At 33.6% G+C, this 26522-nt stretch overlaps 1 protein-coding gene across 4 annotated transcripts in view; it reads left to right on the top strand.

The window, feature by feature from the left end:
• The window catches only part of LOC150106712 (uncharacterized), a 72644-nt gene extending 47831 nt beyond the window's left edge, over positions 1-24813 (top strand). For 2 of the 4 annotated variants that reach the window (XM_090393298.1, XM_090393299.1), the window contains exons 4-7: positions 8238-8351; positions 9136-9249; positions 17156-17269; positions 23865-24813. In XM_090393298.1, the coding sequence (XP_090249424.1) occupies positions 8238-8351; positions 9136-9249; positions 17156-17269; positions 23865-23893 (371 nt within the window). In that variant the 3' untranslated portion in view covers positions 23894-24813. The remainder of the gene's footprint in view (positions 1-8237; positions 8352-9135; positions 9250-17155; positions 17270-23864) is intronic. The other 2 variants (XM_090393301.1, XM_090393300.1) reach the window with 2 other exon arrangements.
• Positions 24814-26522: the final 1709 nt, after the last annotated feature.

Below are 26522 nucleotides of genomic sequence, written 5' to 3'. Positions count from 1 at the left end.
AAATCAACCTTCAACTGTATTAGGTTATCATAAGCTGATTTTAGGCCAAGGTTTTTATTCTTACTACATAGGGTTCCTGCTAAGATGCGTATTATTTTAATGAGTGGTGCAATGAAACAAAATTAATGTGTCACATAAATTACATCATAACACAGTATTCCAACAGACATTATAATTAAACGAATATAAAGCTTTCATTAAGATTCTAGTATACTGCTTGGCTGAGCTTAAACTTTATAATTAAAGATTATATTTAACAGATCTTATTCTTCTTGTTGCAGAGAACTTCTATCATAACCTTACTCTGATCAAGGTTACATCTCAAATCAGTTCAAGATATTCAGAAAGAATATAACTCGTGAACCATCAGACATTTATTTACAATTCTCTAAGCTAAGTTGATCAAAATTAGTTCTTGTAAGTTTGAGATTCCTAAATTACAACAAATATGCTTCTCAATATTCTTGTTCAGTCAATGAACACTTAATTCAATAAAATAGCACTTGTCACTTGAAGAGGGAAAAGTCTTAGCACATCACACATTAAATCTTGACTCGCTGAATGCAGCAACTAGGAACAATTTACTTTCGGCGGAATTAATTTTCGTTACTTCTCACTAAGTATAGTACAGTAAAACCCTGAAGTTACGTGGTAGGTAGAACCAACAAAAAGTGCATAAGTCGAATTCGCGTAACTCTGGGCATAATTTTGCATGTAACTGATATATACAAACATACAATTGGGACCAAAGGTTTATAAAAACACCTATATTTTTATAATCATAATTGTAGTTTTTTGTACATAAAGAGAAAGTTATTTTGATGTCGATGGTTTCATAAAATCTAATAGATTCCTCTGGCATAATGTCTTTTTCTTGTCAAGCAAAATTTCTTCATAGTAAGTTAATGATTTTTTATTCCTTGCCTTGTGGCTACAATTTGTTCCTCGTTAGAATCCATGTCCTTCAAAATCTGTAAACCTTTCTTTTTGATTGTTCTTACTATGGATTCCTGTAGATAGAACTTCTTTGCTAGCTCACAAATTTCATTCTGCCTTCAAAATCCTTAATGTTGAGTTTTGTTTCCAAAGTCAGTTTTTCTTTTCTTTCTAGCTGTAGAAGAATCGGACTTGCTTCTTTTGGATGACATTATTATTTTTTATGTGATAAAATGTTTATCAAGAACATACCATTCTACAATTGCAAGGCTTGTAGACTATAAAAATCGTGTATGAATGGAGACCGCGTGAAACACATCAGTGCTTGTTCACAGCATGTGTGACACTGGCGAATGCAGCCGGCACCTGAAAGATAAGACTAGTGGTGAAGCGTGAAGCGGGACGGGAATATGTACATATAAGAAATCGCGTAACTCCGGATTTGCGTAAGTCGGGGTATGACTGTATAGGTAATCTTACCAGAATATAGCTTCATCACATCTTAAGGAGATCGAACTATAATTTTTAAAGTCCTTGCTGACTTTTACTTTGTAGTAACACAAACTTAAAAGAATCTTCCATTTCTGCGACTGATTTATAGACTTGGGAGAATATAACCTTTATGCACTTGGTTTAAATTATCCACCTATTTCTTCTTTTTCTTATATATATATTAATCTATTTCTAGCACTATTTCACTGCTAGGCGTTTGGAAGTTTTGGTAAAAATCCAACTCAGAAAAAGGTAAGTTAAATTGCCAAGTGATTTCTGGTCCTTAAAATTCCTTTTTTGGCACGTCAAAATTCCCTTCCACTCTCCAGCTACCGTTCTCTATACTCCCCTATTTGATTCTCTCTTTACTTTCATTTTCGTATCCACTCCTTCCTTTTTCCCACCAATAACTGGTTCTCACCGGTTAGGCTCACATCGAACTTGTTTTTCCCTTCGTATATAATAGTTCACGTTCCAACATGCGTTAGGAGAAATTTGCATATTTTCTCACGACAATCAAATGATATCACAAAGAATCTTCTGGATATATTAAAATTATATACATTACGGTTTCTAATATTATTAAAAGAATAAAGGAAATAAAATAAATGACACTTTAATATAGAGGCTTTGATGTCTATAATATATTTAAAAATTACATGAATAAAATTAACTAACAAAACTAAAAAGGAATTCATGAACATTTTACAAAATAAATTTAAATAAATCCTGCTTATGATATGGTCTTGTTAATTATGAAATATTATTAATTATAAATATCTTCATTCACAATTTAACACCCTTTCTATGCTATATTTAATATTCACTTGCTGAACATATCCACACATTAGTAACCTTGAAATATGCAGATGCTAATAAACAGTATACACTATCTACCAATAATTGTCTAGACATTTTAGCAATTTACAATTGATACCAGTAGTTGACCCTAATATTGGGTATGTCCACCTTTTGGCTTTGATCATCTTTGCCATCCTTTGAGGGAGGCTTTCCACCAATATGCGGCAGACATCAGGTGGAATTTGGCTCCATTCCTCCATCAAAAGCAGCACTGAATTCGGTGACAGATTGAGGATGTGCTGTTCTGGATCTTGATCGCCACTCCAATTCTTCCCAAAGGTGTTCGATGGGGTTGAGGTCAGGACTCTGCTTAGGTCAGTGCAGCTTTGTGGCATGGGCATTGTCGTTTTGATAGTAACACAGGTCCATTCTATAAAAACTCCACGGTGTAGGCAGCACTTGATTATCCAGAATATGGGTTTCCATGGAAGAGCAGCACGCAAGCCGAACATCGCAACAAGGAAGCTTGTCTTGCTGGTGCAAAGGCTGTGTGTGAACTGGACATGAAGGTACTGAGCTGCCTTCATGGACAATGACCAGTGGTCCCACTCCAAACCAGCTGAATGCACCCCACATCATTACTCCTCCACCACCACCAAACTTTACTGTGAGTACAACACTCTGGTAACAAGCATTCACCAGGCTGCCTCCACACACCTTAACACCCTCCTATCCATGTCTGTCATTTTTGGTAGCCACTCTAGGTGTTTTCCTGCACTAGTGATGCCAGAAGTTTCCATTTGTTGATTACATCATTAACATTGATTATGGATGCTCCAATTGAGTGGCAATGGCACGTATGGACATATCACCAATGTGACAACCCACGATTACACCCCTCTCAAAGTTACTGAGTTCACATGTTGCCATACCACCTGTATTCAACCTACAATGAAATACTGCTTCCTACTATCTGTACACTGGTTTTTATGTTATTAATAAACCTAGAATGTTCCATAACTTCAGATAACAGGAGTGTCTGGAAAATTATTGGTAGACAGTGTATGTAAATATACAATTCTGTTATCCTCGAAATATGGAAAATATACATTGTGAATGTGAAATTTACTGTGTGTGTGTGTGGGGGGGGGGGGGATTTATGAAGAAAAATCAAAACTAAACCAAAAATGTGATTATTCTTACAGTGCATGCTCTGTTGGGTCTATAGATTTTTTGTAAAATGGCAATTTATTGAAGTAATTGTGATTTAGAATCGCAATATAAAATCATCAGATTCTTGATGTGTACCCTTTGGGGGGGGGGGATATAGAATATTATGTCAGTACCACATGAAAAAAATTACGACTAACCTATGATCAACAGTTTTCCTCCATCTGTCAAGACTCCAACATTATCAAATCTTATATTTCTGCTGCCTTCCAAGGCACTTTATATTGTATGAATCCAGATACATCTTGGCCTGCCACGGCAAGGAACACTTGTTTTGCTAATCTTTCCTCTCTCATTCTTTTAAGTACCATACCACCTGAGATTAGCTCTGCTAACAACACTCTCCTGAATGCTAATATATCTACTTCATGTCTTTATTTTTTAATGATGTTGCCACTGATGCTATCTGCTCATTCCCCTAATCTTTCTCAGAACTTTCATATCTGTGGTCTCCAGTCTTTGATCAAGTGTTTTATTTCTAACCCAACTCTCAGACCCACCAATTAAAATTGGTTTGAACATAGTCTTCTATACAGCTAATCTGACTAATTTCCTTCTTATTCCATATAAATTCAGTTTGTTTTACCAGCATTAGTAATTCTGTTGTCTGTCCATATTTAATTTGCCATCTTCACTAAAAATTGTGCCTAAATAGCTGAAATGTTTTACTTATTCTGTGGTTCCATTCAGGATAGATTTTTTTTTTCACTGTTTCTACCTATTTTCTTATTTGTTTTTTTATTGCTGATTTTCATACCAAATTTATTACAACAGTTATTCAATTCATTTGGAGAATCTTGCAAACTTGTACAGGATTTATTTGGAAGTATAACATACTTCTGAAAGGTCATTCAGGCTTTCAATTGATGGAATTTTTCAATTTATAGAGGGGTGGGAAAAGGATGAGAGGCATCCTTGGAAGCTGAGAATGAAGGCTGCCAAGAAGAGTGTGAGGGCTAGATTTTTCTCTCAGAGTGGTGCATGATTGGAATGGATTGCCATTGGATGTTGCAAGTGCAAGCAGTGTGAATGAATTCAAGAATAAGTATGATAACTGGTGTGTGTAGTATGTGGCCTCCCTCTGAGTCTCTGACTCCCTGGAGGTCTTTCTTAATAATAATATGCATAAGGTAAAGCTAAGATTAACATATCAAAATTAGTTATCAGATTTAATACTGCATTTCTTAATGTATTCCATGTAGACAATGAATAACAATGGAGATAGTGTGCATCCTTGTCATATATCTGATTTAATATCAAACTATTTTCCTGTACTTCCTTCAGTTCGAATTGCTGACTTTCAGTTTAAATTGAAACTATGTATTGCTTGATATGATGTCCCATTTACACCATATAACTGTAGTGTTTTGAACAGATTTTCTCTTGGCACCGTTTCATGTTTTTCTAGATCTACGAAACTTAAATATAGCTGCTTGTTACATTTCCAAGATTCTATTTGTCTTAAATTAGAAATCTGATCCTGACAATGGCTTGAATCCAGTTTGTTCTTCACCATGCTTCTCTTCTACGATTATTTTATTTATTTTTTAGCTGTTTCTCAAGTATTCTTGCATAAATCTTACTTGGGAACATTCAGTAGGGAAAGACTTCTGTAATTCTTGCCTTCAGTTTTATTTCCTTTTTTATAGGTGGGTGCCATGAGAGCTCTATTCTAATCATTTGAAATTCAACCCTCTGATCAAGCACTTCTGAATTAGGAAGTGTGAAACTGTTTATATATATTTGAACATTTCTGGTCAAATTTCATCTACTCCAGCTGCCTTCCTACATTTCAGGTTTTTGATTGCTTTTTTCTACTTCAAGTAGGGATATGTATTCCTGTTAAGAGTTTCTTATCACCATGCTTCTGCTTGTTTCATTTAGCAATCTTTCAAAGTAATTACTCCAGACATCTAGAATATCTATTTTCAGTTTTCATGTTGCCTTTTATCATCTTGGGTTCCTTTTACTGTACTTTTTTCCTTCATTTCTAAGCTTTTTGCCACCTTTGCAATATTTATTTTCTATCTTCTTACCAAAGTCTTCCCATGACTTGTTTAGCTAGCAGGCTAAACTTACCTCACTGCTGATACAAAGACAAAGTTTGTAGTGAATTTATTAAACAATTACATGCACTACAATTGGGGGGGAGGGGTAAAAAAGTTTCTCCTATATGATGGTGGACTGGAACCTAACATTGTATGCCTGTATGTACTGTATTTGTGTAATATAAGAATAGTTTATTTTAGAAATGTAACATAGCTTTATGGTGGTGGTGGGGGGGGGGACAAAAACAACTTATGAATGTTCAACTTTCAAACACATTTCCAGGAAAAGTGTCATTAGCAAATGTCAATTTTCCTGTAAAGTAACTTTTTTTTTATAATCTGGCAAATTAGCCACTAACTTCTCATTGACTTAAGTCCATTAAAGACTTAGTCTCATTGTCTATTAGTCAGCTAATTGCTGTACATTTGATATATAGTGCATCTTAGGAATATTATTTGGTATCTAAGTGAGTTTGCTTTAATTAAATGCTAAAATTTTTATCTTATTGTGAATCCCAAATTTCATCCTACTGGATGTTATTTTTTAATGAAATGGCTCAATGTTATTTAAAGATACTGATCTTTACTGACCAATTAGAGAGTGGGGACTTGATAAGAACCATAAACTGAATTGAGAGAGAGGTTTTTTTTATATATTTAACACTATCAACATTGGGAAACTGACTTTTCATTCCGATCATGTGGGTGTAATATATGTAGAAATTGAAAACTTACAGTACTTAACATTAGATTTTATGTTACTCTTCTTTATCTAGTGCCTTACAATACTGTTGGAGTTGCTTTGAATTCACTGGCAAATTTGATTTATGCCATAAAATGACAGATGTAGGAATGTTACAAGAATTGTATAACTTGATGTAGGTCTTGAAAGAAAACTTAGCTGGATTTTTTTCTCTTGATTTCGGTGTCATTTGTTGATGGGTTTATGAAGATACTATGACTGGATATGGTACAAGCACTGCAATGTCTTCTGACAGTAAACCTTATAGACATTAGGCATCTAGTTGTTTCATCATGAGGGTGGTGCAGTAATACCTAGCCAAGTATATCTTCACCTTCAGGGTTGATTTATTTTGATGGAAGAGATGAAAAAGTGAAACAACAGATTAAGCAATTATCAAAACAGTGAACTAGCTTTTTTTATGTTTTAAAAAGTTGAAAGTGTCATTTAAGATTTGGATAAGGACTAAAAATTTTTTAAAAGCTGTTTTTAGAATCTGTTGCTATGCTTAAATATCAACCATAATTAAAATACATATGGTTGCATAAAACTTCCCAAAATATGGGAAACACTAATACTTGGAGATCTCAGTTTACATCCTAGACGGCCAACAAGTGTCCATGGAGGGACCACCTTGTTTAAGACTAGTCTTTTGTCCATGTATTTCAGTTAGTTTTGTGTGGTACAATTTTTTTTTAAAAAATTTCCTAGTGCTGTTTCACTCCATTAAACTCATGAGTATGATTATACATGAAAAAGATCAGTACTAACTTTCTATCTTCCATCTGTAATTTTCCTCCACTTGAGTTTTATCTCTCAAGACTCTAATATTATCAGATCTTATATTTCTGTCTTCTAGGCAGTCCTTACTGTATTGATCCACTGAGAACTTGGACTTTGAGTCTCTTTTGGTTCTATTCTAGCAAAAAATACTTATTTTGCCAACCTTTCATCTCATTCTGTTTAAGTGACAATACCACCTGAGATTAGCTCTACTCTCACATTCCCAAATGCTGAAAATGTCAGATTCTTTTCTAATATCCTTATTGTCAATATGATACTGCAATTGGTGCTATTTGTTCATTCTCCTGATTTTCACAATGCTCAACTGTTGCCTCTAGTCTTTGATCATGTTATTTCTAACTCAGCTCTCAGATCCATAAAAACTAGCTTGAACATTGTCTTGTATAAAACTAGTTTGGCATTTGAATAATTTCTTATTCCATATAAATTTATTCAGCTGATTTCCTATAATATCAGCTTTGCTAACAAATTCTTTGCATGGGAGAAGGGGAAACATGCTTATGAACTGCTTAGCAATTTATCCAATTGCTCTACATCCTGTGAGCACAACAGGTAAGTTGGGAATCACCTCAGCGCTGATACATGGATTAAACAGGGATATATATTTTGAGTTCCTCAAGGAGATCATGTTAGACATCAAAGTTTGTAATGTGTGATCTGATTCTGATAGTGTTTCATATAATGCATTTATATCAAAACTTCAGCACTGTCAGTCAGTCTCATATGGAGGTGACAGGGTTTTCCCTCCTGGAAATTGGTTTCTTATAAAAAGAGCCAGAAAAACACACACACAAAGATGAGGTCTTGGAGGGTTAAGACATTTTTAAATAGGGTAAAGAAAGTTTTAATGATTTAAAACACTAAATGGCAGTTTAAAATTCTGTATTTTGGAATAATTTTTAATCTCAAACTCTTAATGAATTTGAAATGTTGAATGGTATTTTTCTACAATAGGTGGTTTAATGTTTTATTTTCACAACTGCCACTTAAATCAAGTTTTAAGTTTTAGATATGCTACTGTAAACTTATGCATTCAGGTGTTTAAAAACTTATGCATTGCTATAATATACTTTAGAGTATATATTTTTTTTCTCTTTTAACCACTTAGTTTATATTTGGAAAAAAAATAAATGTAAAAAAATACTCATATTGGCTATAAGCATTTTTGCTAAATTTTCCTCAAGATGTAGCCCAGGAGAAAGCACAGCAAAATATCCTGAATGGGGTGAGGAATTTCAAAAGAAACTCTCTAAAGCGCACCAGCACTGAAGAAAAATTTATACTTCCCAGCCAAATTGGTGAGAAAAACAAATTGATATAGTTTTGGACTATACCCACTCACAAAATAGCTGGGCAATGCATACTAACAAGCTAACTATGACCCTTGCTGCTCCCACAGTAATAACATTTATCTTATTTGCAAGGTTTGGAGGTATATTGCATAACTGAACTTACAATTAATATTTAATTCAGTTTGCTTCTTGATTATCTATTAAAAACAGTCCTCCAATTTGAAGTTAATAATTCTGATGTTTAAAGACCATGCCTGCTTTTAAAAACTTGCTTTGAAATATTATTCATCAGATTTTAAAGAAGTTCCTGTAAATTTATGAAAAAATAAACAATTTTTGCCAGATGCTCATGAAAAAAAAATCCACTAATGAAGAAAATCTGGTATTTTCTTCAAAAAGAAGCTTTTAAGTATCAAAACAGTAGTATTTAAGATCTGCTTTATATAGACCAGTCCATGGTCTATATAAAAAAAAAAAATAATAATAAAAAAATAAAGTATGTTATGAGGAGGAAAACTGTGGTAAGTAATTTATGGAACAGATTTGTATAAGCAGCTTGGTAATTTAGAACTGAAACTTACTCTGGACATTCTAACTTTCAGAACTGATTTCTTTTCTGAAAATGATTTGATTAGAAATATTTCAGTAAGGTCCTAATTGCTACTGGATATTAGTTGTGCACATTTATACAGCATTTGTAGCTGACTTAGTAGTTAAGTTTTTAAAGGAAGGAAGAAAAATTCAGTTGAAGGATTTGTCATTTGCTCTAATGATCTTTTTTCCTATATAGATCTTAAACAAGAGAAACTACATATAAATGTTGTGACTGGTATTGAAGAATTTGATAAAAATTTGTTACTTCATGCAGAAACTAAGGAAAGGACTATTTTACCTAGTCCTGAAGGTAAATGAGTAATTACATGTATTACTACTATACACTGTCCTGTCAAAAATGCAAGGCACTTTGTCACTTGTCCATGGTTTAAATGGAAACATCTGAATGTAAAGTGTGACTGCTGAAAAGCTTTGTCTGTCTTATTCTGTATGTAGCTTTGCATATACTTATTTTTTAATCAAGGAAAAAAGCGTTTATTTTAAACATTAAATATTTTGAACATAAATATGCAATATTGCAGTATAAGAATCAGAATTTAGGGAACTATAGTATGTTTAATGTAATATAACTGAAACATTATACATTTTGAAGTTTGCATTTAAATGTTTATAGGAACCTGTTAGTGGTGTGCATATAACAATCAGCTCCACTTTAGAATGCTTTCTTGAAATTAAATATTTGACCTTGACTGAAATTTGAATGTCAGTTTTGGTCACATCAAACTGTTTACCAAAACTAACATTTAATTCATTCTGGTATTATATAGAGTATATTATGCTGTATGATTGTGCAGTATTATATCAGGTAAAGATGATCAGCAGCCAGTCAGTGAATTTTGAATAGTGAATGACAGTGTAACAGCACTGTCATTCACTGTTCAAAATAAATAAAATACAAAAGGTTATAAATGCACTGCTTCGTAGATAGCCAGGCTTTCATATTGCTGGGTTATTTTTTTTTCTACAGGGTCTGTCTGTAGCTCTGTTTAGCTAATGCCACGATCATGAGGCTTTTGAGTGAAATGCTGCAGCTTTTCTGATTGCTTTCCTACTGCAGTATTGGTTGGTATCTTGGATGCTGCAAGTCTCAAACTATTTATAGAAGCAATTGCTGATTTACAGGAAAATTGTATCTATAAGCTTATTTCTTTGATGCCACTTATTCATTCACTGCAGAAATTATCATTTATTGAATAAAGTTAAATTTTATTCAAATGACTGATCTAAATTACTAATTGCTCTTTTAAACTAAGCTAAATATGAAATGTGTATCAAAAGCATTGCTCACATAAGATAGTGGCTAGTTTGAATTGATTTAAATTCAAGAAATGTAAAAAAACAATGTCTAATCTATTAAACCTTAACAGCTAGATAACATTCGTAGTAGGTACAGTTTTTATTAAATGAAGTTGCTTCTTTTGAACTGGTCGCATCATATTTTATTACAACTTTGGAATACTGATCAATTTATGCTTGCTTGGTTCTTAGATTTGCATAAAATTCAAATGTCAATTACTAAATTATAGGTCCAGAAGGTTTTAATTTGACATATTCAAGATATTAAATTTGAGGATATTGTGGATCCAATCATTTTTATAGCTAAATGCATAAAACTGAAAAGTTTCAAAATTTACCAGAGCTTACAATGATATCATTTTCAGCACTGGAGTTGCCTTGGTTGATAAAGACAATGCAAAGATCAGTATTGAAGTTATGTATTTGATTATTTAAAAAAAAAAAAAAAAAAAGGATCCATGGCTTATCCAGTTTAATATTCGATTGTCAGTTATTTCGTATTCATGTTCCCCGAATTTAAATCTTTTCGAACCACTCTTACATGATTTATCTGCGAGTTGCTTTTTGCTGTACCCTACATCTTTAATTTCTAGTTATCTATTAAATGCCTTTATCCTTCAGAGGTTCTTGAAATGAATTTTTAAGAAAGATTTGAGATGAAATGTCAGCTCACTTCACTTATTCTCACTTTAAAAGCGAGAAGCATCTTCAAAAAAGATTTCAGGCAAATATGAATGCCAAGAACAGCATCTCTTTGAGATTTGAACCCAGGTTTTTCCATGAGGGGTATGAAATTTTATTTAACCTGGATGTTTTGAAAACTTTGTCATGAATCTTACAAAAATTTCAAATGTTGTAGCCCTTCACTTCTAAAAATTAGTTTATATATATAAATATATATTTCATCAGTTTCCTGATGAAATATATATTTCATCAGGAAACTGGAAACATAACCCCAAGGGGTGTTCAGGTTACTATGACAGCTACACGATTAAGTTTACATTATTATTAATCTCCTATCCACAATTTTCCTTCAAATTAGTCTATTACTTGTAAGCACTCTGATATTGTCATTTCTAACATTTTGTTTTTCTAAGGCATTTCTGACTGAAATTCTTGGTCTCTTTCTTGCCATCAAACACCTGTTTTTCTAACCTTTCCTCACCCATTTTAATGGCCAATATCACCTTAGATAAGTTCTGCTGACACATTCTTGAATGCTAATAATGTCAAGTTCCTTTCTAATATCTTCATTTTTTAATATGATTCTGCCATTGATGCCATCGGTTCATTCTAATTTTTTTCAGAACTATCTTATCTGTGATCTCTAGTCTTTGATCAATTGCTTTATTTCTAACCCAACTCTCAGATCCATAACTTAAGACCATGTTCAAACCAGTTTTATATATTGCTAGTTTGGTGTTTCGACTAATTTCCCTCTTATTCCACATAAATTTGTTCAAAGTCATATGATGGGTAGCTGGCTACCCACCACATCAGCTTTGCTTATTCTATTGTCTTTCCAGATTTAACTTGCCAAGTTCATTTAAAACTGTGCCTAAATAGCCAAAATATTTTATTTGTTCTATAGACTCTGCATTCAGAATGCAGTTGATGTATCGATGTTTCTGCTTATTATCATGGTTTGGTCTTTTTATTGCTAATTTTCATGCCTAATTTGTTACAACTGTTATTCAATTTAGAGAATCCTGGAGACTTGCACTAGATGTCAACATAAGCTGTCCTTTATGCAGAAAAATACATCTCCAATTCTAATATCAGGCCTAATGCCACTTTCTTTTGTAATGTGATGCATATAGATGATGAATAAGAGTGGAGATAATGTGTATCCTTGTCTTCCTCCTGATTTTACATTAAACCATCTTTTTGTATTTCTTTCAATTCTAACTGACAACTTAAATATAGACTGTGAATTACTTTCTATAATGTTCCATTCACCTCATATAATTGTAGTGTTTCAAAGCTTTTCTCTGGGCACCTCGTCATATGCCTTTTCTAGATCTACAAACTTAAGTATAGATCCTTGTCATATTCCCATGATTTCTCAACTATTTGCCTTAAAGTGAAAATCTGATCTTGACAATCTCTATAAATCTTACTTGTAACTCTTAGTAGAGAAATTCATCTGTAATTCTCACATTCAATTTTATTCCTTTTTTTTTATAGATGGGTATTATGAGAGCTCTACTCCAATCATTGGGAATTGGACCTTCTGTCCAGGCCCTCTGATTATGCAGTATAGCCACAGCAAAACTTACACCTCCATACTCTAGCATTTCTTGTCGAATATCATCCACTCCAGCTGCTTTTTAACATTTCAAGGCTTTTTCTACCTCAAGTATTGATATGTACTCCTTTACATTCCTCTTGAAAATTTTCTAGTATGGTTTTGTCATTGCATTGTCTGTTTTAAGTCTTTCAAAGTAATTACTCCAGACATCTAGGATATTCTTATCTTCAGCTTTTATGTCACCTTTATCATCTTTGATTCTTTTTACAGTACTTTTTCCTCTATTTCTAAACTTCAATAGCCTCCAGAACATTTTGCCACCTTGCTGATATTTATTTTCTATATTCTTATCAAAGTCTTCCTATAACTTTTGTTTAGCTACTTTTACATAGCTCATTCACTTAAATTTTCCTCTGTATTCTTTTGGGACATCTGCTGACTTATTTGGCTAGAAACTCTTAGTATGCTTTCTTCTTTTCCTGGACTGCTTCTTTAACTTGTGTCCATTGTGTTCTTATTTTTCTATCCTTGCATACCACTTCACCATATACCTCTCTAGCTGAATCAATGTCTTCTTCAGAATTCAGTGAGATCCAAGGTTTGGGTTTTGTTTTCAAACTGCTATAAACTTTCTTCAATAATGTTTGCATAGTTGAGCCTACAATTTACCTGTAAAAGCTGCTCAACTTTAATTCTTTTAAATACCTTCTTATATACTGCTCTTTTTAATATAATATCGATTTTTATCCTGCTTAGTACTAAGTAATTGTCACTTTCAAATCCTCTGTACACTCTTGTATTGTGAACCAGTTTTCTATCACTATCAATGATTGTAGTCAATGAGGCTTTTTTATTTCTTGTCTTTTCTCCATGTGAATTTGTGCTGTATGTTGAAACATGGTGTTACTAATGATTAGTCAGTGTCCTGAGCAGAAGTAGCAAATACCTACTATATTATTAACTTTACCTTTTTCTCCAATTTTTTCTAAAATGTTCCTATAAGACAGGTGAGATTCATTTCCTACTCTGCTGTTCAGGGGTGAATTCTGGTCTGAAATTCATGCTTGCTCTTGCTATCATTCAGGGAGTGAGAGGTGTGATTGAAATCTGATTAGCAGAATAATGAATTACTGACCATTTAAAAGTATATATTTAGTAATTTATGTACATTTAATCATACAAATACAACATTTATTTTACAAATGATATTCTATTTTTTTCAATTTAGCTACTTGAATACAAATTCTACCCTATGAACTGGTCAATAACATCATAAAAATTTGGTTGTAATTTAATTTTCCAAAGCAACACACTTGTAAAGGCCAGTCTGAAGCTCACTAGTTAGAGCTACTTTGACTGCATATGGCCTGTGTTTAAGACGATGTGAAGGGAGCAGAAATGGCTATGCACAAGCATGAAATTGCAGTGCTGTAGTGAGGACCTGGAAGCTCCCACAACCAAGCAGTCCAAGGTAGCTTTGACTAGACGAGAAAGCATGGGCCTTCGATACACAATGCAATACTCAATTATTGCCATGCAAGCTTAAGACATCTTCTCTCTACAAAAATAAAAACCTAAATGGAATGCTTATAAATGCATGCATTTATTAACAAATAAATATTACTTTCTCAAGTAATGAGCTTGTGTAGCAAGCATGGAGAATTCACCTCTGCTGCTGTTCAAATCCCCAAGGACCACTTTTTCCATTTTCTTTGTCAGCTGCCTGTACTAATGACTCAAAAAAAATTTCTCCACTTCTTCCTTAGAACTTTGTGGGACCATAGGCACAAATAAGTTTCATTGTTCATCTCCTCATTTCGAGGTTTGCCCACATAGCTCTACTTGAAAAAAACTGTCTTCCAATCAAGAAGTTTATCTTCATGTTTGTTGTTGAATGTTATTGCTACTCCTTCCTTCCCTTGATCATTATTGCCTGAAAATAGCATCCTATACTTATTTAGTAAGATATCACCTGTCTTTGTCTCTGTAATGCCAATTTCCTCCACATGATACTTTTCCAATTCTTCTGCAAGTATGATTTCCTTTTCATTAATACTCCTTATGTTGATGGTTCTTATCTTCAATTCTACTGATACTGGGTTTATTATTCTTCTAGATGTTGAGTTGGAGCTTGTTCCAGTAGCTGACTTCTCACTGTTTGTTCTGGTTCCCTGACAAAAACAGCAGGGGGGACCTTGTTTAACTGAGTGATGCCCCAGCCAGCATGAAATCTCATGTTGTACCATCATATGCATTTGCTTGTTCATCCTTGTCATTCAGTATGCAGTAGATATCTACTCTAAGGCGGTGCACCACGTTAAGGTGAGGATTTGACATTAGTCAGAAGCCCCAGGTGGTTCTCTGTATTCCTGAAAGACTGTGGAGGTCTCCTTCCAGTTTTTTTTTTTTTTTTTTTTTTTTAAAACTTTGACCCTTAAGTGACCCACTGCAATGTAGTTCTCTCAACCTATATATAAACAGTGCTTATGGTTGCTCATCATCTAATATTTAAATCAAATACAATAATAGCAAAGATTATTTCTATATTTGAATTAGCCAACTTGATTAGTATCAATTCTGCAGTTCATCTAGTTGGCTGAGCAAATGGCATCTTGGCATACTTCACTTAACAGGTTTCAATTCCACTGTAGTATGGATGTTTGCATGTGTCTTCAGGTGCAGTGTTTATCAGCTGGCAAAAAACCACCTTGCTTATTGGAAGCCTGTAATGACTTTAAAGTCATTTATATATAAAGTAGAATTTCTGGATTTAACAGCTGCAAAAATCTATCTTTAGGTGGATAATCCATTTGTCTTCAGTCATGTATATATTTCACACATTTCTTTTAAACAGATCATTACAATATGTTCAGTACATCTTTAAAGCAAAATGATGTTAGTAGCACATTAATGTATATGAATAATTAAGCTACATAATTCTAAAAACATTGTATTCCAATTCCTACAATGAATACACAAGAATTTAAAGATTTTGTATATCTACATAAAGATGGAAGTAATGATTAGGTTTAAAAGAAATGTGGTTATCTTGAAATATACATGTAATTGAAGACAAATGGATCATCCACCTATAGATTTTATTTTTAAACAAATTATTACTTTGCTTCTGCCATTAAGGTTGTCTGCTAATAATTCTGAACTCAATGCAGCTTTATCTGGAAGTATTTTAAATTTGTCATAAATTTAAAGAAAACTTTCAGAGTTTATGTGTATGCACACACTCCCTATGTGTATATAAACCTGCAGTTTTGTTGCTTTTGTGTGATGTTCTCTAGTTATTGGTCTTGCATCCTGTTTTTATTAAGCATTCAGTGCATTCATAGATTTACTTGATTTTAACTGTTCTTTATTTTAAATTAATATAAACTACATGTAACTTTCACTTCTGAAGTAAGTCTCGGTTATTAGATTAATGGTGATAGAAAAAATACTTTGTTTATAACCCATTAAAGAGAATTCCAAGAGAGACAAAAGATGTTTTTTTTTTAACATAGTAACCATATCCTCTTATGGAAAGCAAAATTATTTTTGTTAGTGAAATTACTTGTTTTAGGAACTTTTATAATATTTAGGAATCAATTAACTATCCTCCAGAGATCTGAATTATAAAATTAGCTGCCTTTGACATTGTGGGAAGAATTATTTTAATCCAGGAAATCAGTGTGGCAATTTTTTAAATCATTACATTAAACTATAATACACAATACCCTTGCCTTTTTTTTAAATGAATAGTATAAATGCTATTCATTTAAAAAAACCTCCAACATCAATAACTACTACTTTTGTATATACCTAATTTCATTTTCTCCAACCAGAAGCTTAAATTTGAATATTACAATTGATGATCTGTTTTTGACAATGGATGCCAAAATTCCCTGAGCTATACTTCAAATTGCAGTGTTACAGTATGTTATGTATGTAACGCAAGATCAATATAAAAATATAATGTATGAAAGCATGAGGCATAATGTGGAAAAGTTTTCGAAGCAAAGTTAGATTACAGAATGGTTCCCAAATGAAAAAAAAAACTGTTTGCCATAGATATTTTTAACTAACATAAATATCCTGCATTTTTGCTAATTTTTTAAAATGTGACTTGGATAATATCATCCAGCTCAGCATGTGAAGCTATCTATTTTCAGAATGCTATTCTGTGATGTTAATACATCATCTGTTATACAAATGATGTGATTTTGTTATAGATATGATCACATTGCAGTGCCAAGCATTAAGTAGAATCCAAGATAAGTGATATTGTACACTGATATGCTTGAAGCTGACTTTTTTGAATGTAGTTCATTAATCCTGAACACGAGTTGTGTACAGCCATATACTGTATATTGAAAATGCAGATGGACAAAGCAATGTAGTATTGCTTACTACTTCAGGATTTGTATATTAATACATTTTTACTTTACAAAAGTAAATTTGAAATTGCTTAAACTACTTAATTCTGTGAATTCATTATTTATTAATATAATTCATAAGTCACTTGGTTTGGAAGGACCTTTGCAGGACAGATCTGTGGTGTTAATTCAAATGAATAACTGGATATGTCTAATCAGTTACACTTCTAATATATTCTAGAGCAATGAGAATATGTAACTTTAATTTTTCTTTACATTAGAAATTGAACAGGAAAAGGGACATATGCAACTCTTTCAAGGAATTGAAGCATTTGATCCTTCAAAATTGAAACATGCTGAGACTAATGAAAAAAATCCATTGCCAACAAAGGAAGGTAAGCAATTTACTATTGAAAAGATGATATCGTTACTTTATCAAATTGTTTAAAACAGTAAGTAGTTGATATTGCAAAAATGTCCTTTTCTAAAATTTATTAATTTTTTAGTTATCACGATTACGGTCTGTCATTGGGAAGAAAAAATCCATTTAATAAAATATCTAAATCACTTCATATCAAGTGTGCTTTTTTAAAAAGGAAGTGTTTTCACTTACTAAAGTAATTACATTACAAATAGATAAAATGCAAAGAATATTCTGATATTTGTTTGCATGTGCTCCCAGAAACACTTGTTACATTATCAGTAGCATGTATTAGCTTAAAATTAATAAGTGTACAAAAATAAGCTGGTCAAAGTCCCCTCCCCCCAACAAATTTAGGTAGTTCTAATGTAAAATTAAATAAAAATAAATAAAATCATGCAAGTGTTTTTTTTTTACAATATTTTATTATAAATTTAATCTAAGTTGTCACTTAATTTGAATTATCGAACTTGTGATGAACTGGTCGAACAGAGTTAGGAAAAGTTCCTCTAGTTCTAGACTAGATTCAAACTGAGAATTAGCTGTCTTCAGGCAGCCTAGTGTTATGGATATAAATGAGACTTCCATAGGGCGACACATCCTCTTTGAATCTTTTTTGTCATTAGAGATTGTGAAACAAGTTATTTGCTTTTCTGGTTTGCAAGCATTAAGTAATGACATCTCATTACTCAGTCAAGACTCCATGCTTTCTTTACTTTGGATATGAAATACTAGATAAAATGGGATCATTAAAAGATCATTGAAGCCCTTTGATAAGACATGTAGCAGTTGCTGGTGATTTGGGGAAAAAGATCATATGTATTATTACTTCTGTTTAGTGTATTTGGATTTTGCATGAAAAAAAAAAAAAATTGTTCTACACATACTGCTATAAGGCTAAGTCTTGTTGATTTAGAACCTCTAGCACCTTGCTCCTTCTGCAAAATATTTTATTAATAGATGAATTTTCTGATTATGGTGTGGTTAAGCATTTCATCAGGTGAAAGCATCATCAAATTCCTGACATTTACCCTCAAGGTGTATATAGGATATGATAGTACTATATGAAAAATTTACATTGTTACTAACTTACTATCTACAATTTTTCTCCAAATCAATCTGTTACCTGTCAAGGCTCCAACATTGTCAGATCTTATATTTCTATCTTCTAAGGCACTTTTTACAGTATTAATCCACATATATCTGGATCTTTTTCCTAACCTGGCAGAGAACACTTGTTTTGCTAATCTTTCCTCTCCCATTAAGTGACCACACCACCTGAGATTAGCTCTGCTAACACATTCCCTGGATGTTAACAATGTCAAGTTCTTTCCTAATATCCTTGCTTTTAATATGATATTGCCATTGATGCCATCTGTTCATGCCCCTAATCTTTCTCAGGACTATCATATCTATGGTCTCTAGTCTTTGGTCAGGTGTTTTGCTTCTGACCCAGCTCTCACGTCAATAAGTTAAAAAATTGGTTTCAACACGTTGTCTTGTATACAGCTAACTTAGTGTTTTGACTAATTTCTCTCTTATTCCATATAAATTTATTCAGTTGACTTCCTACCATACCAGCTTTGATTCTGTTGTCTATTTGCATATTTAATTTACCATCTTCACTAAAAATCGTGCCAAAGTAGCTGAAATGTTTTACTTGTTCTATAGGTTCTCCATTCTCAACGCAGTTTATATAAACTTTTTTTTTTATATTAACTTTTATTCGCTTTAAAACTTATGTTCTTCTTTTCGATATGAAATTCAATTTTATCCAGCTCAAGACTAAATGTTGATCATTTCCAATATCAAATCCTCTGTACTCTTTGTTGTCCTGCACCAGGTAGAAAACATTATCAACAATAACATACTGTTGATATAGTGCTGCTAGGATGAAAACAGATAATGGGTGAAGTGATCGTTAAAGTGTTAGTAGTAAGGAAAGATTGTTTATTTCATTGCCAGTACAGGCAGCCCTCTGTTTATGCTGTAGTTCCTTTCCTGAAAAAACGATCGTAAACTGAATTGGCATAGAACGAACCCAATTTTAATGGGAGGTATGAAGTTATGTTCCATGCAGTCGAAAAAATATGCACAATTATGTTTAAAGCTTTGATAATACATATTTGTTAAAATAAAATTATTAATAACGAAAACAAAACAAAATTATATACAAAAAATATGAAACTTTGAAAAATATTACATCTTTCTATGTTCAAGTTCTTGGTTTCGGATCACCTGCATTTTTTTTTAAAAAACTATCTACTGTTAACTGCCTAGATTTTCTTTTTTTTCTTTAAGGAGTTCAGTGTAAGGTCGAATAGATGAGATTACACTCCATTTTACGTCGTTCGCACTCTGTTCTCAATCATGGTCCATTTTGCAGAGTTCATCACTCAATGTCTCTATGCTTGCAAGGATATGCTGTAAATCGGCTGTTTACATATTTTTTCTTTCTCCTCCTTTGGATGTTGACTTAATTCTTTTTAAGTCTTCATTGGAAAGCGGTTTATCATGGCTCTCTAAGACTTCTGTCACATCTTCAGCTGTAATATCCCACCCTGTCGTGCAAGCTTGGTAACATCTTCAATAACATTCTCATCTTGCTCTAATTCCTCAAAGTCGTACATAAATTCTGGAAGAAGTTTTTGCCATGCTCCTTTTAAACATTTTGCTGACACTTCGTTTTAAGCTGCCTCGATGTTGTTAATGCTCTTCAAAATATTGAATGACCACCAATAGTCTTTAATAGTTTTTCCTGAAGTGTCCAAGACTCTTACCATTTCCATAAATGTTATACAGAGGGTAATAGGCTTTGAAGATTGATATAATCCCCTGATCCATCAGTTGCAAAAGCAATGTTGTGTTTGGGGTCATGTAAACAACCTTGACATCCAATGGTGTTCTTACTTCAGCAAGGTTTTGAGGATGTCCAGGGGCATTATCCAAGAGAAGCACGGTAGGACAAAAATAATTTGTGTACCAATCTATAAAAACGTTGTGTAACCCAGGCTTTCTTGTTCCATTTCCAATAGACTGGCAGCATGGTTTGAAGGCACTTGGTGTCTGTGAATGGTACACCAACGTTGGTTTAAGCTTCAAAGTTCCGGAGACCTCTGCACCCAACAAAAGTGTGTGTCTATCTTTTGCAGCTTTAAAACCTGGAGCCGAACGTTCTTCACAGGAAATGAAGGTGCGTGATGGCAATTTTTTCCAGTAGAGTCCAGTCTCATCAATATTAAAAATGAAATCAGGAGGATAACTTCCTTGTTCTACACAGTCTTGAAATTCTTTAGGAAAAGCAGCTGCTGCTGCAACATCTGCACTTGCCACATAATTTGACATTGTGGCACTTACTTTGAGACTTAAATCTCATGAACCAACCTTTGCTTCCTAAAAATGTTTCTTTGCCTCCATCTGTCTTTTTAAGATCCTCAAAAAAATTGTTTTTGCTTTCTCAGTTATAACAGCCTGCATGAGAGGAATGTTTTTCTGATTCAAGTCATCCACCCATAATAATTTCCCCATTTTTTCATGAAGTTTATCCCTGCTATAACATACGTTTTGCATTTAGTGCTGCCGTAGATTGTTACGCAGACTGTTTTATTCTGTCTGCATTTTTCATAATTGTAGTAACAGTCGGTGGAGGTAAGTTCATACTTCTACAGGCATTAGCAAATGTCTACCCATCTTTCATTCTTCGAATCACTTCCATCTTCTTTTCAAGTGCGATTGATTTCTGCACCTTCAGTCAACCACAGTCAACCACACTACAGTAAGAAAGCATGCGCAGGCAACTGGCATAAACAGAGGGCTGCCTGTACTTGTTTTTAAGTTTGTGCTATTCAGATTGTTGTTTGTTTTTTTGTATGATTGTATGGTATTTTATTATCCATTATATCCAACTGTATAGATTTTATTCAACATGTATTAATAATGTCTTCCAGTTTTAGCACCTGACCAAGCCCATCGTCATTTAAAGTATGTTATTTTAGAATAGTCAATTTTGTAGCTTGCTACACATGCTGTATGTATTCATCCCATTTAAAATCTTGCAGCTGCAAGATGGGAATGTGTGTGCAGGAAATGTAGGCAGTGGGAGGTGCTGGGAGACAAGTATCTAGATTTTGGAATTTGGGAGCAGCATGTAGTACTTCAGAAATGGGTGAAATTCAATTTAATATGTGGGAAGAATGTTAAGTGGAATTTCACTTGTTTTAAGGGAACTGACTGTGCCATTAACTTGGCTGTTTAATAATCTTTCAATGGGACTAGTTCCTGGAAAGTAGGAGGGCAAGATATCCACTGCATGGGGGGGGGTAGAATGGAGGTATCCAACTATAGGCCTGTTTCTCTTTCTTCTGTAGTTAAAATTTTGGAGAAATCGCTAAGAACTATGTACAGAATTGAAAGATGAGGATAATATTATTTATGCAGGCCAACATGGATTTGTTAGAAGGTGCTCTTATTTTAGTAATCTGGTTGCCTTTTACAGTAGAGTAACAAGAGCAGTAGATGAGGGTAAGCATACACTGTTTTTTTTTTTTTTTTTTTTTTTTTTCAAAGGTATTTGACAGGGTGCCACATGACAAGTTGATTTGCAAGGTGTGACGGGTTTGGATATCAGGTTAGTGGACTGCATTGGTCATTGGCTCTGTGATATCAGAGTTTGTGAGGGAGCAGTATCAGGGTGTAGGAAGGTAGCAGAGTTCCATAGGGTTCAGTACTGGGACCATTACTCTTTAGATGTTTGCAGATGAAGTTTGGGAGGGTTATTAGAATAAATCCACTTTTCCAGAGGATTTGAATAAACTGGAAAAGTGGGCAAATGAATAGAGATGTCAGTTTAATGTAAATAAAACTGACATCGTAAGGTTTTAAAATTCTGGATCCCCAGATGAGATGCTTCATATTTGCTTGGAATTATACTGGAAGAAAGGATGATTGTGGGTAGGGATTTGAAGTTATGAGAACATTGCAAAGGTTAGAAGATATCTCAGAATTGCTGCAATGTTGAAGAAATTGACTATAACAGAAGTGTTGTGGTCCTAATATATAAAGTTGTGATCAGACCACATCTGGATTTCTGTGCTCAAATCTAGTCCCTAGGATTTGAAGTAACCTTGGAGAATGTGCAGAGACTAACAATATCAGGACTGTACATGTTGATTAAGGATAGACTGAGGGCATGCAGACTGCAGATTTTATTGCATAGAAGACAAAGAGGGATATAATAGACATTGAAGGATTATCTTATTAACACTGAGATTTTTTGTATGGTAGAATGAATGGAAGGAGCAAGAACAACATGGCCATCCCTGGAAGTTTGCAAAAGTGAGTAAAAAGGCAAGTTTTGGCATGGAGAGTGGTAGAAGCATTGAATGTGTTGTCTGAGAGGGTGGTGAACATGCAGACAGAGGCCAGTTTTAGGAGTAGTATGATACTATCGAGGTCAAGAAGATAGTTTATGAAATGGTGGGATGGGAGGAGGGAAATTTACACCTTTTTGAACTCTCCCCAAAACTTACAAGGGTTTACATAATAATGGAAGCCTTCAACAATAAATATGAAGATTTGAAATTAGTCAGTTTATAGAAGTAATTAATTTGTAGCAAATTAATTGAATTCCTGTCAGATATGAAGGGTATACAAGTTATGTTTTATGTCTATCGGTGAAGAGGGCAATGATTAGAACATTTCAGAGGTTGGCAAAGATTTTTTTATGTCAGGAGGAAATATAAAGTAAGTCTCATTGACCAAAGAAATTTTTTTGTCATTATTGTTGCATATTACACTGTCTTCATCTTGACAACTAAGCTACTTGCATATAGGAGGCTGTTGATTGCACATCAATTGCCTCAGTATCCCATAATGCAAAAATCTTATGTCTTCATCTTGACAACTAAGCTACTTGCATATAGGAGGCTGTTGATTGCACATCAATTGCCTCAGTATCCCATAATGCAAAAATCTTATGGGAAGAACCAGTGGGAAGGAATATGGAAGCAACTGATACGAAATCAATCTAGTAGCTTATACCAGTAGGTTAGTCGTGAAGATATTCCCCACACAGTATTTTGCTTGCAGTTGGACAAAGGATTAAAACAGGAATATGATTTCTTGCCAAATATAATTTACTCTGTGACCAAGTGAAAATATTTTCATCACTCTGATCTGGAGTTTTAATAATGTGATACATCTTTTTACTTATTACTTGTATATGGAAAATGACTTCTGCATTAATTTAACCATATTATCTTCCAGGGTCTGATTCTCACTGAGATGTAAAGAAAGGTCAGTCTAGGCAGTGGCCCTTTGCATATTTTTGCATTATGGGATATAGAGGCAATTGATGTGAAGTCAACAGCCTCTGTATACAACTAGCTTGTTCATGAAAATACTTCACACACAAACTATTTGTTTACACTTGGATAAAGGATTGAATAAATTATTACTTGTTCAATTATAATTTGACTTCTAGAATAATTTTTTTTTTTTTTTTGATTAGGGCTTGAAGCTTGCATTTAGATTTTGTTGAAATTTAATTTTTTTTTATTTTTTATTTACAGTTATTGACCAGGAGAAGAGTGCTGCTTAAATCTGAAGCACATTCAGAGGGCAACCATTATGTGCAGTCCTCCTTTGCTCACTCCCTTTCAAGCAGGCCATATGTTATAATCTTCAGGCTTCCATGGTGCTCCTCCCTGGTCAAGGAATAAGTGTCAAACTTCAGTTGTCACCAAGAGATTTCTCTGCTCTGCTCTGTACTGCATTGTATAGGTCGGAAACGAGTGTTTGGTGACTAAGTTCCATAAGCATTGATTACATTGGAATGGACTTGTATTTAAGTGATTGATTGTACTTATGGAGTTGCATGTCTGTATTTACTAACAGTTTCCCAGTTGTTCTACTTTACCTCCATTATCAGTGCCTCGATGTTTTAGTGTAAAATGATTTCTTAAATCTTTCAAAAGTGTCATTTTTGATATGTATATAATGTGTGTATTTCTATATGCATATATATCAAGTTTGTGCAAATTCATGTATCACAGTAGCAGGGAAATCTCTAGCAACTTCATATACAGTTTTAGGTGTGAAAGAATTGCAAGCTTTACTGTGGTCATGAAAAAAACCTCAAATTTTCTGTTATCTTTTTTATATTATGTCTGCAGTTTAATAGAGCAAGCATTTTTGATTAATGTAAATGGAGATATTTTGCTAGTCGAGAAGACAGTTCCTTAAGATTCCATTTTTAAAATTTATATATAATGTGAAAAGTGAGAAATTTAGGAAGATGTTTCATAATGGGACCCAATTGCTTTTATAGCTTTTTTACTTTTATATTAAGTACAAAACAAAATGACAAAGCTCATTTTAATACTCATTCCACTTACATGAGTATTTTATAACTAAATGTTTCCTGCCCCTTGTCATGTTTGGAAGCTGTGTATGTAAGTTAGGAGTTCTAGATAAGCACTTTTGTAATCTTTTCTTCAATAAATGGCCACAGTAATTATATATAGTCTCCTTTTCATTTTTATGAAGTACAGAAAATTAGTTAATACATTGACATAATCTAATAATTGAAACAGATATAGCTCTGCACTCAGAATAGGCTAATCTTATGTTTTAGTGCTCATCTTCTGAAGACATTTTAATATATATATTTTTTTTGTTCATTAACACCTTTCAGATCCTAATGAATTTGTTTAGTGATCATACTAATGTTAGCAAATAACTAATTATTTTACACTTGAGTGTTTATCATTTGTAAAAGAGAGAAAAGTGACCATCCTTAAAACAATGATCCAGTACCATTCTATTCTAGAAGGAATTATTTGCTATAGTAAACTAGTTGCATATGGCTGGCTGTATGCTACTATATTTAGGACATGCTTGAAGTACTTTTAGTCAAAGGGCAGCTGATTTAAAAATAAAATAATGTTTGAGAATTAATAGAATTAGTCAGTTCACTGAAGATTGAAGTTTCGTATCAAAATATTTGGTTTTATAATCATTAGACCCTTGCCTATGTTCAAATTGTTGCTACATGGTAGGTTCCAAAAGTTTCTGGCATGATATACAAAATTTGTACCAATTTTAAAACTCCATGTGAGAGATAGGCACCATCTTTGGGAGGCTTACTATACCAGTTTCAACTCTACCTGTGTCATTCAGTTGAAGGCACTTGTTTGACTAACACTTGGCATGCTAAGTGGCTGTAACGTTAAAAATTGAGTGATAGTTTCTTACCAAAGGGCTTTCTCAAAGTGCTATCAAACACCATGACTCCATGGGAAGTTTCTCTTTCATATTCCACTGTGAAGGAATAGGCTAAACAGTTTAGTGTAGGTAGAGAGAGCATTGAAGATGATCCACTTGATGATCAGCCCGTGAAAGTGATGACTGAGGAAAATATCCGTACTCAATGACAAATGGCTGAAGTTCAAAGAAATCTTGGCAAGATTGGAGTGCTCTATAACCAACCGTCTTTTGCATCATTCACGGGAAGCTTCACATGAAAGGTAGTGCAAAGCAGGTGCCCTGACTTCTCTTCAATTCAGGAGCAGCATCGTGTGACCTGTTCCTGCAAGTTTTTTAGAGCTTTACCAAGAGAATTGGAAGTGCTGGAATCCACTGTCACCAGGAATGAAACGATGATCCTTTAAGATTCTATTTTTTTTTTTCCCTTTTTTTCAAAAGGGAATCCATAGTGGCACAAACCAGGTAAAGCACCAGAGAAAAGCTAAGGTCACTCAGTCCACCAAGAAGATTATGGCAACTATCTCATGGGACTGCTGGGGAATTCTCTTGACTTCAAGGTAAGCAATACCACTGTGAATGCAGAATATTATGTTTCACTCCTGCATGAAGGAGAAGAGATGAGGAATGCTGAGTCATGGTGTTTGTCTGCTTTGCGACAATGCAATGCCCCAGTCCATACAGCTAGTGTTGCAAAGGCTGCAGTGAAGAATTGTAGCTTGCAGGAGACTGACCACCCACCATATACATGTAGCCCAGATCTAGCATCTAGTGACTACTACCTCTTCTCAAAACTGAAGAAAGAAAATTTACAGGCAAAAGTAGACTATTTTTTTTTTTCAAGGGCATAGTAGAAATGTTAATTCAAAGATGTGTGAAGTAAGGGGAAATCATATTAAAAAAACGTTTTCTAAAAGTGAGTCAGGCCAGATACTTATGGAACCACCCTTGTATGTCACAAGTTG

The sequence above is a fragment of the Typopeltis vanoorti genome, chromosome 5 (genome assembly GCF_054136105.1).
Source record: "Typopeltis vanoorti isolate ZY-2024b chromosome 5, IOZ_Tvanoo_1.0, whole genome shotgun sequence".
NCBI classification, from domain to species: domain Eukaryota; kingdom Metazoa; phylum Arthropoda; class Arachnida; order Uropygi; family Thelyphonidae; genus Typopeltis; species Typopeltis vanoorti.
This window is presented reverse-complemented; position numbering and strand designations above follow the sequence as displayed.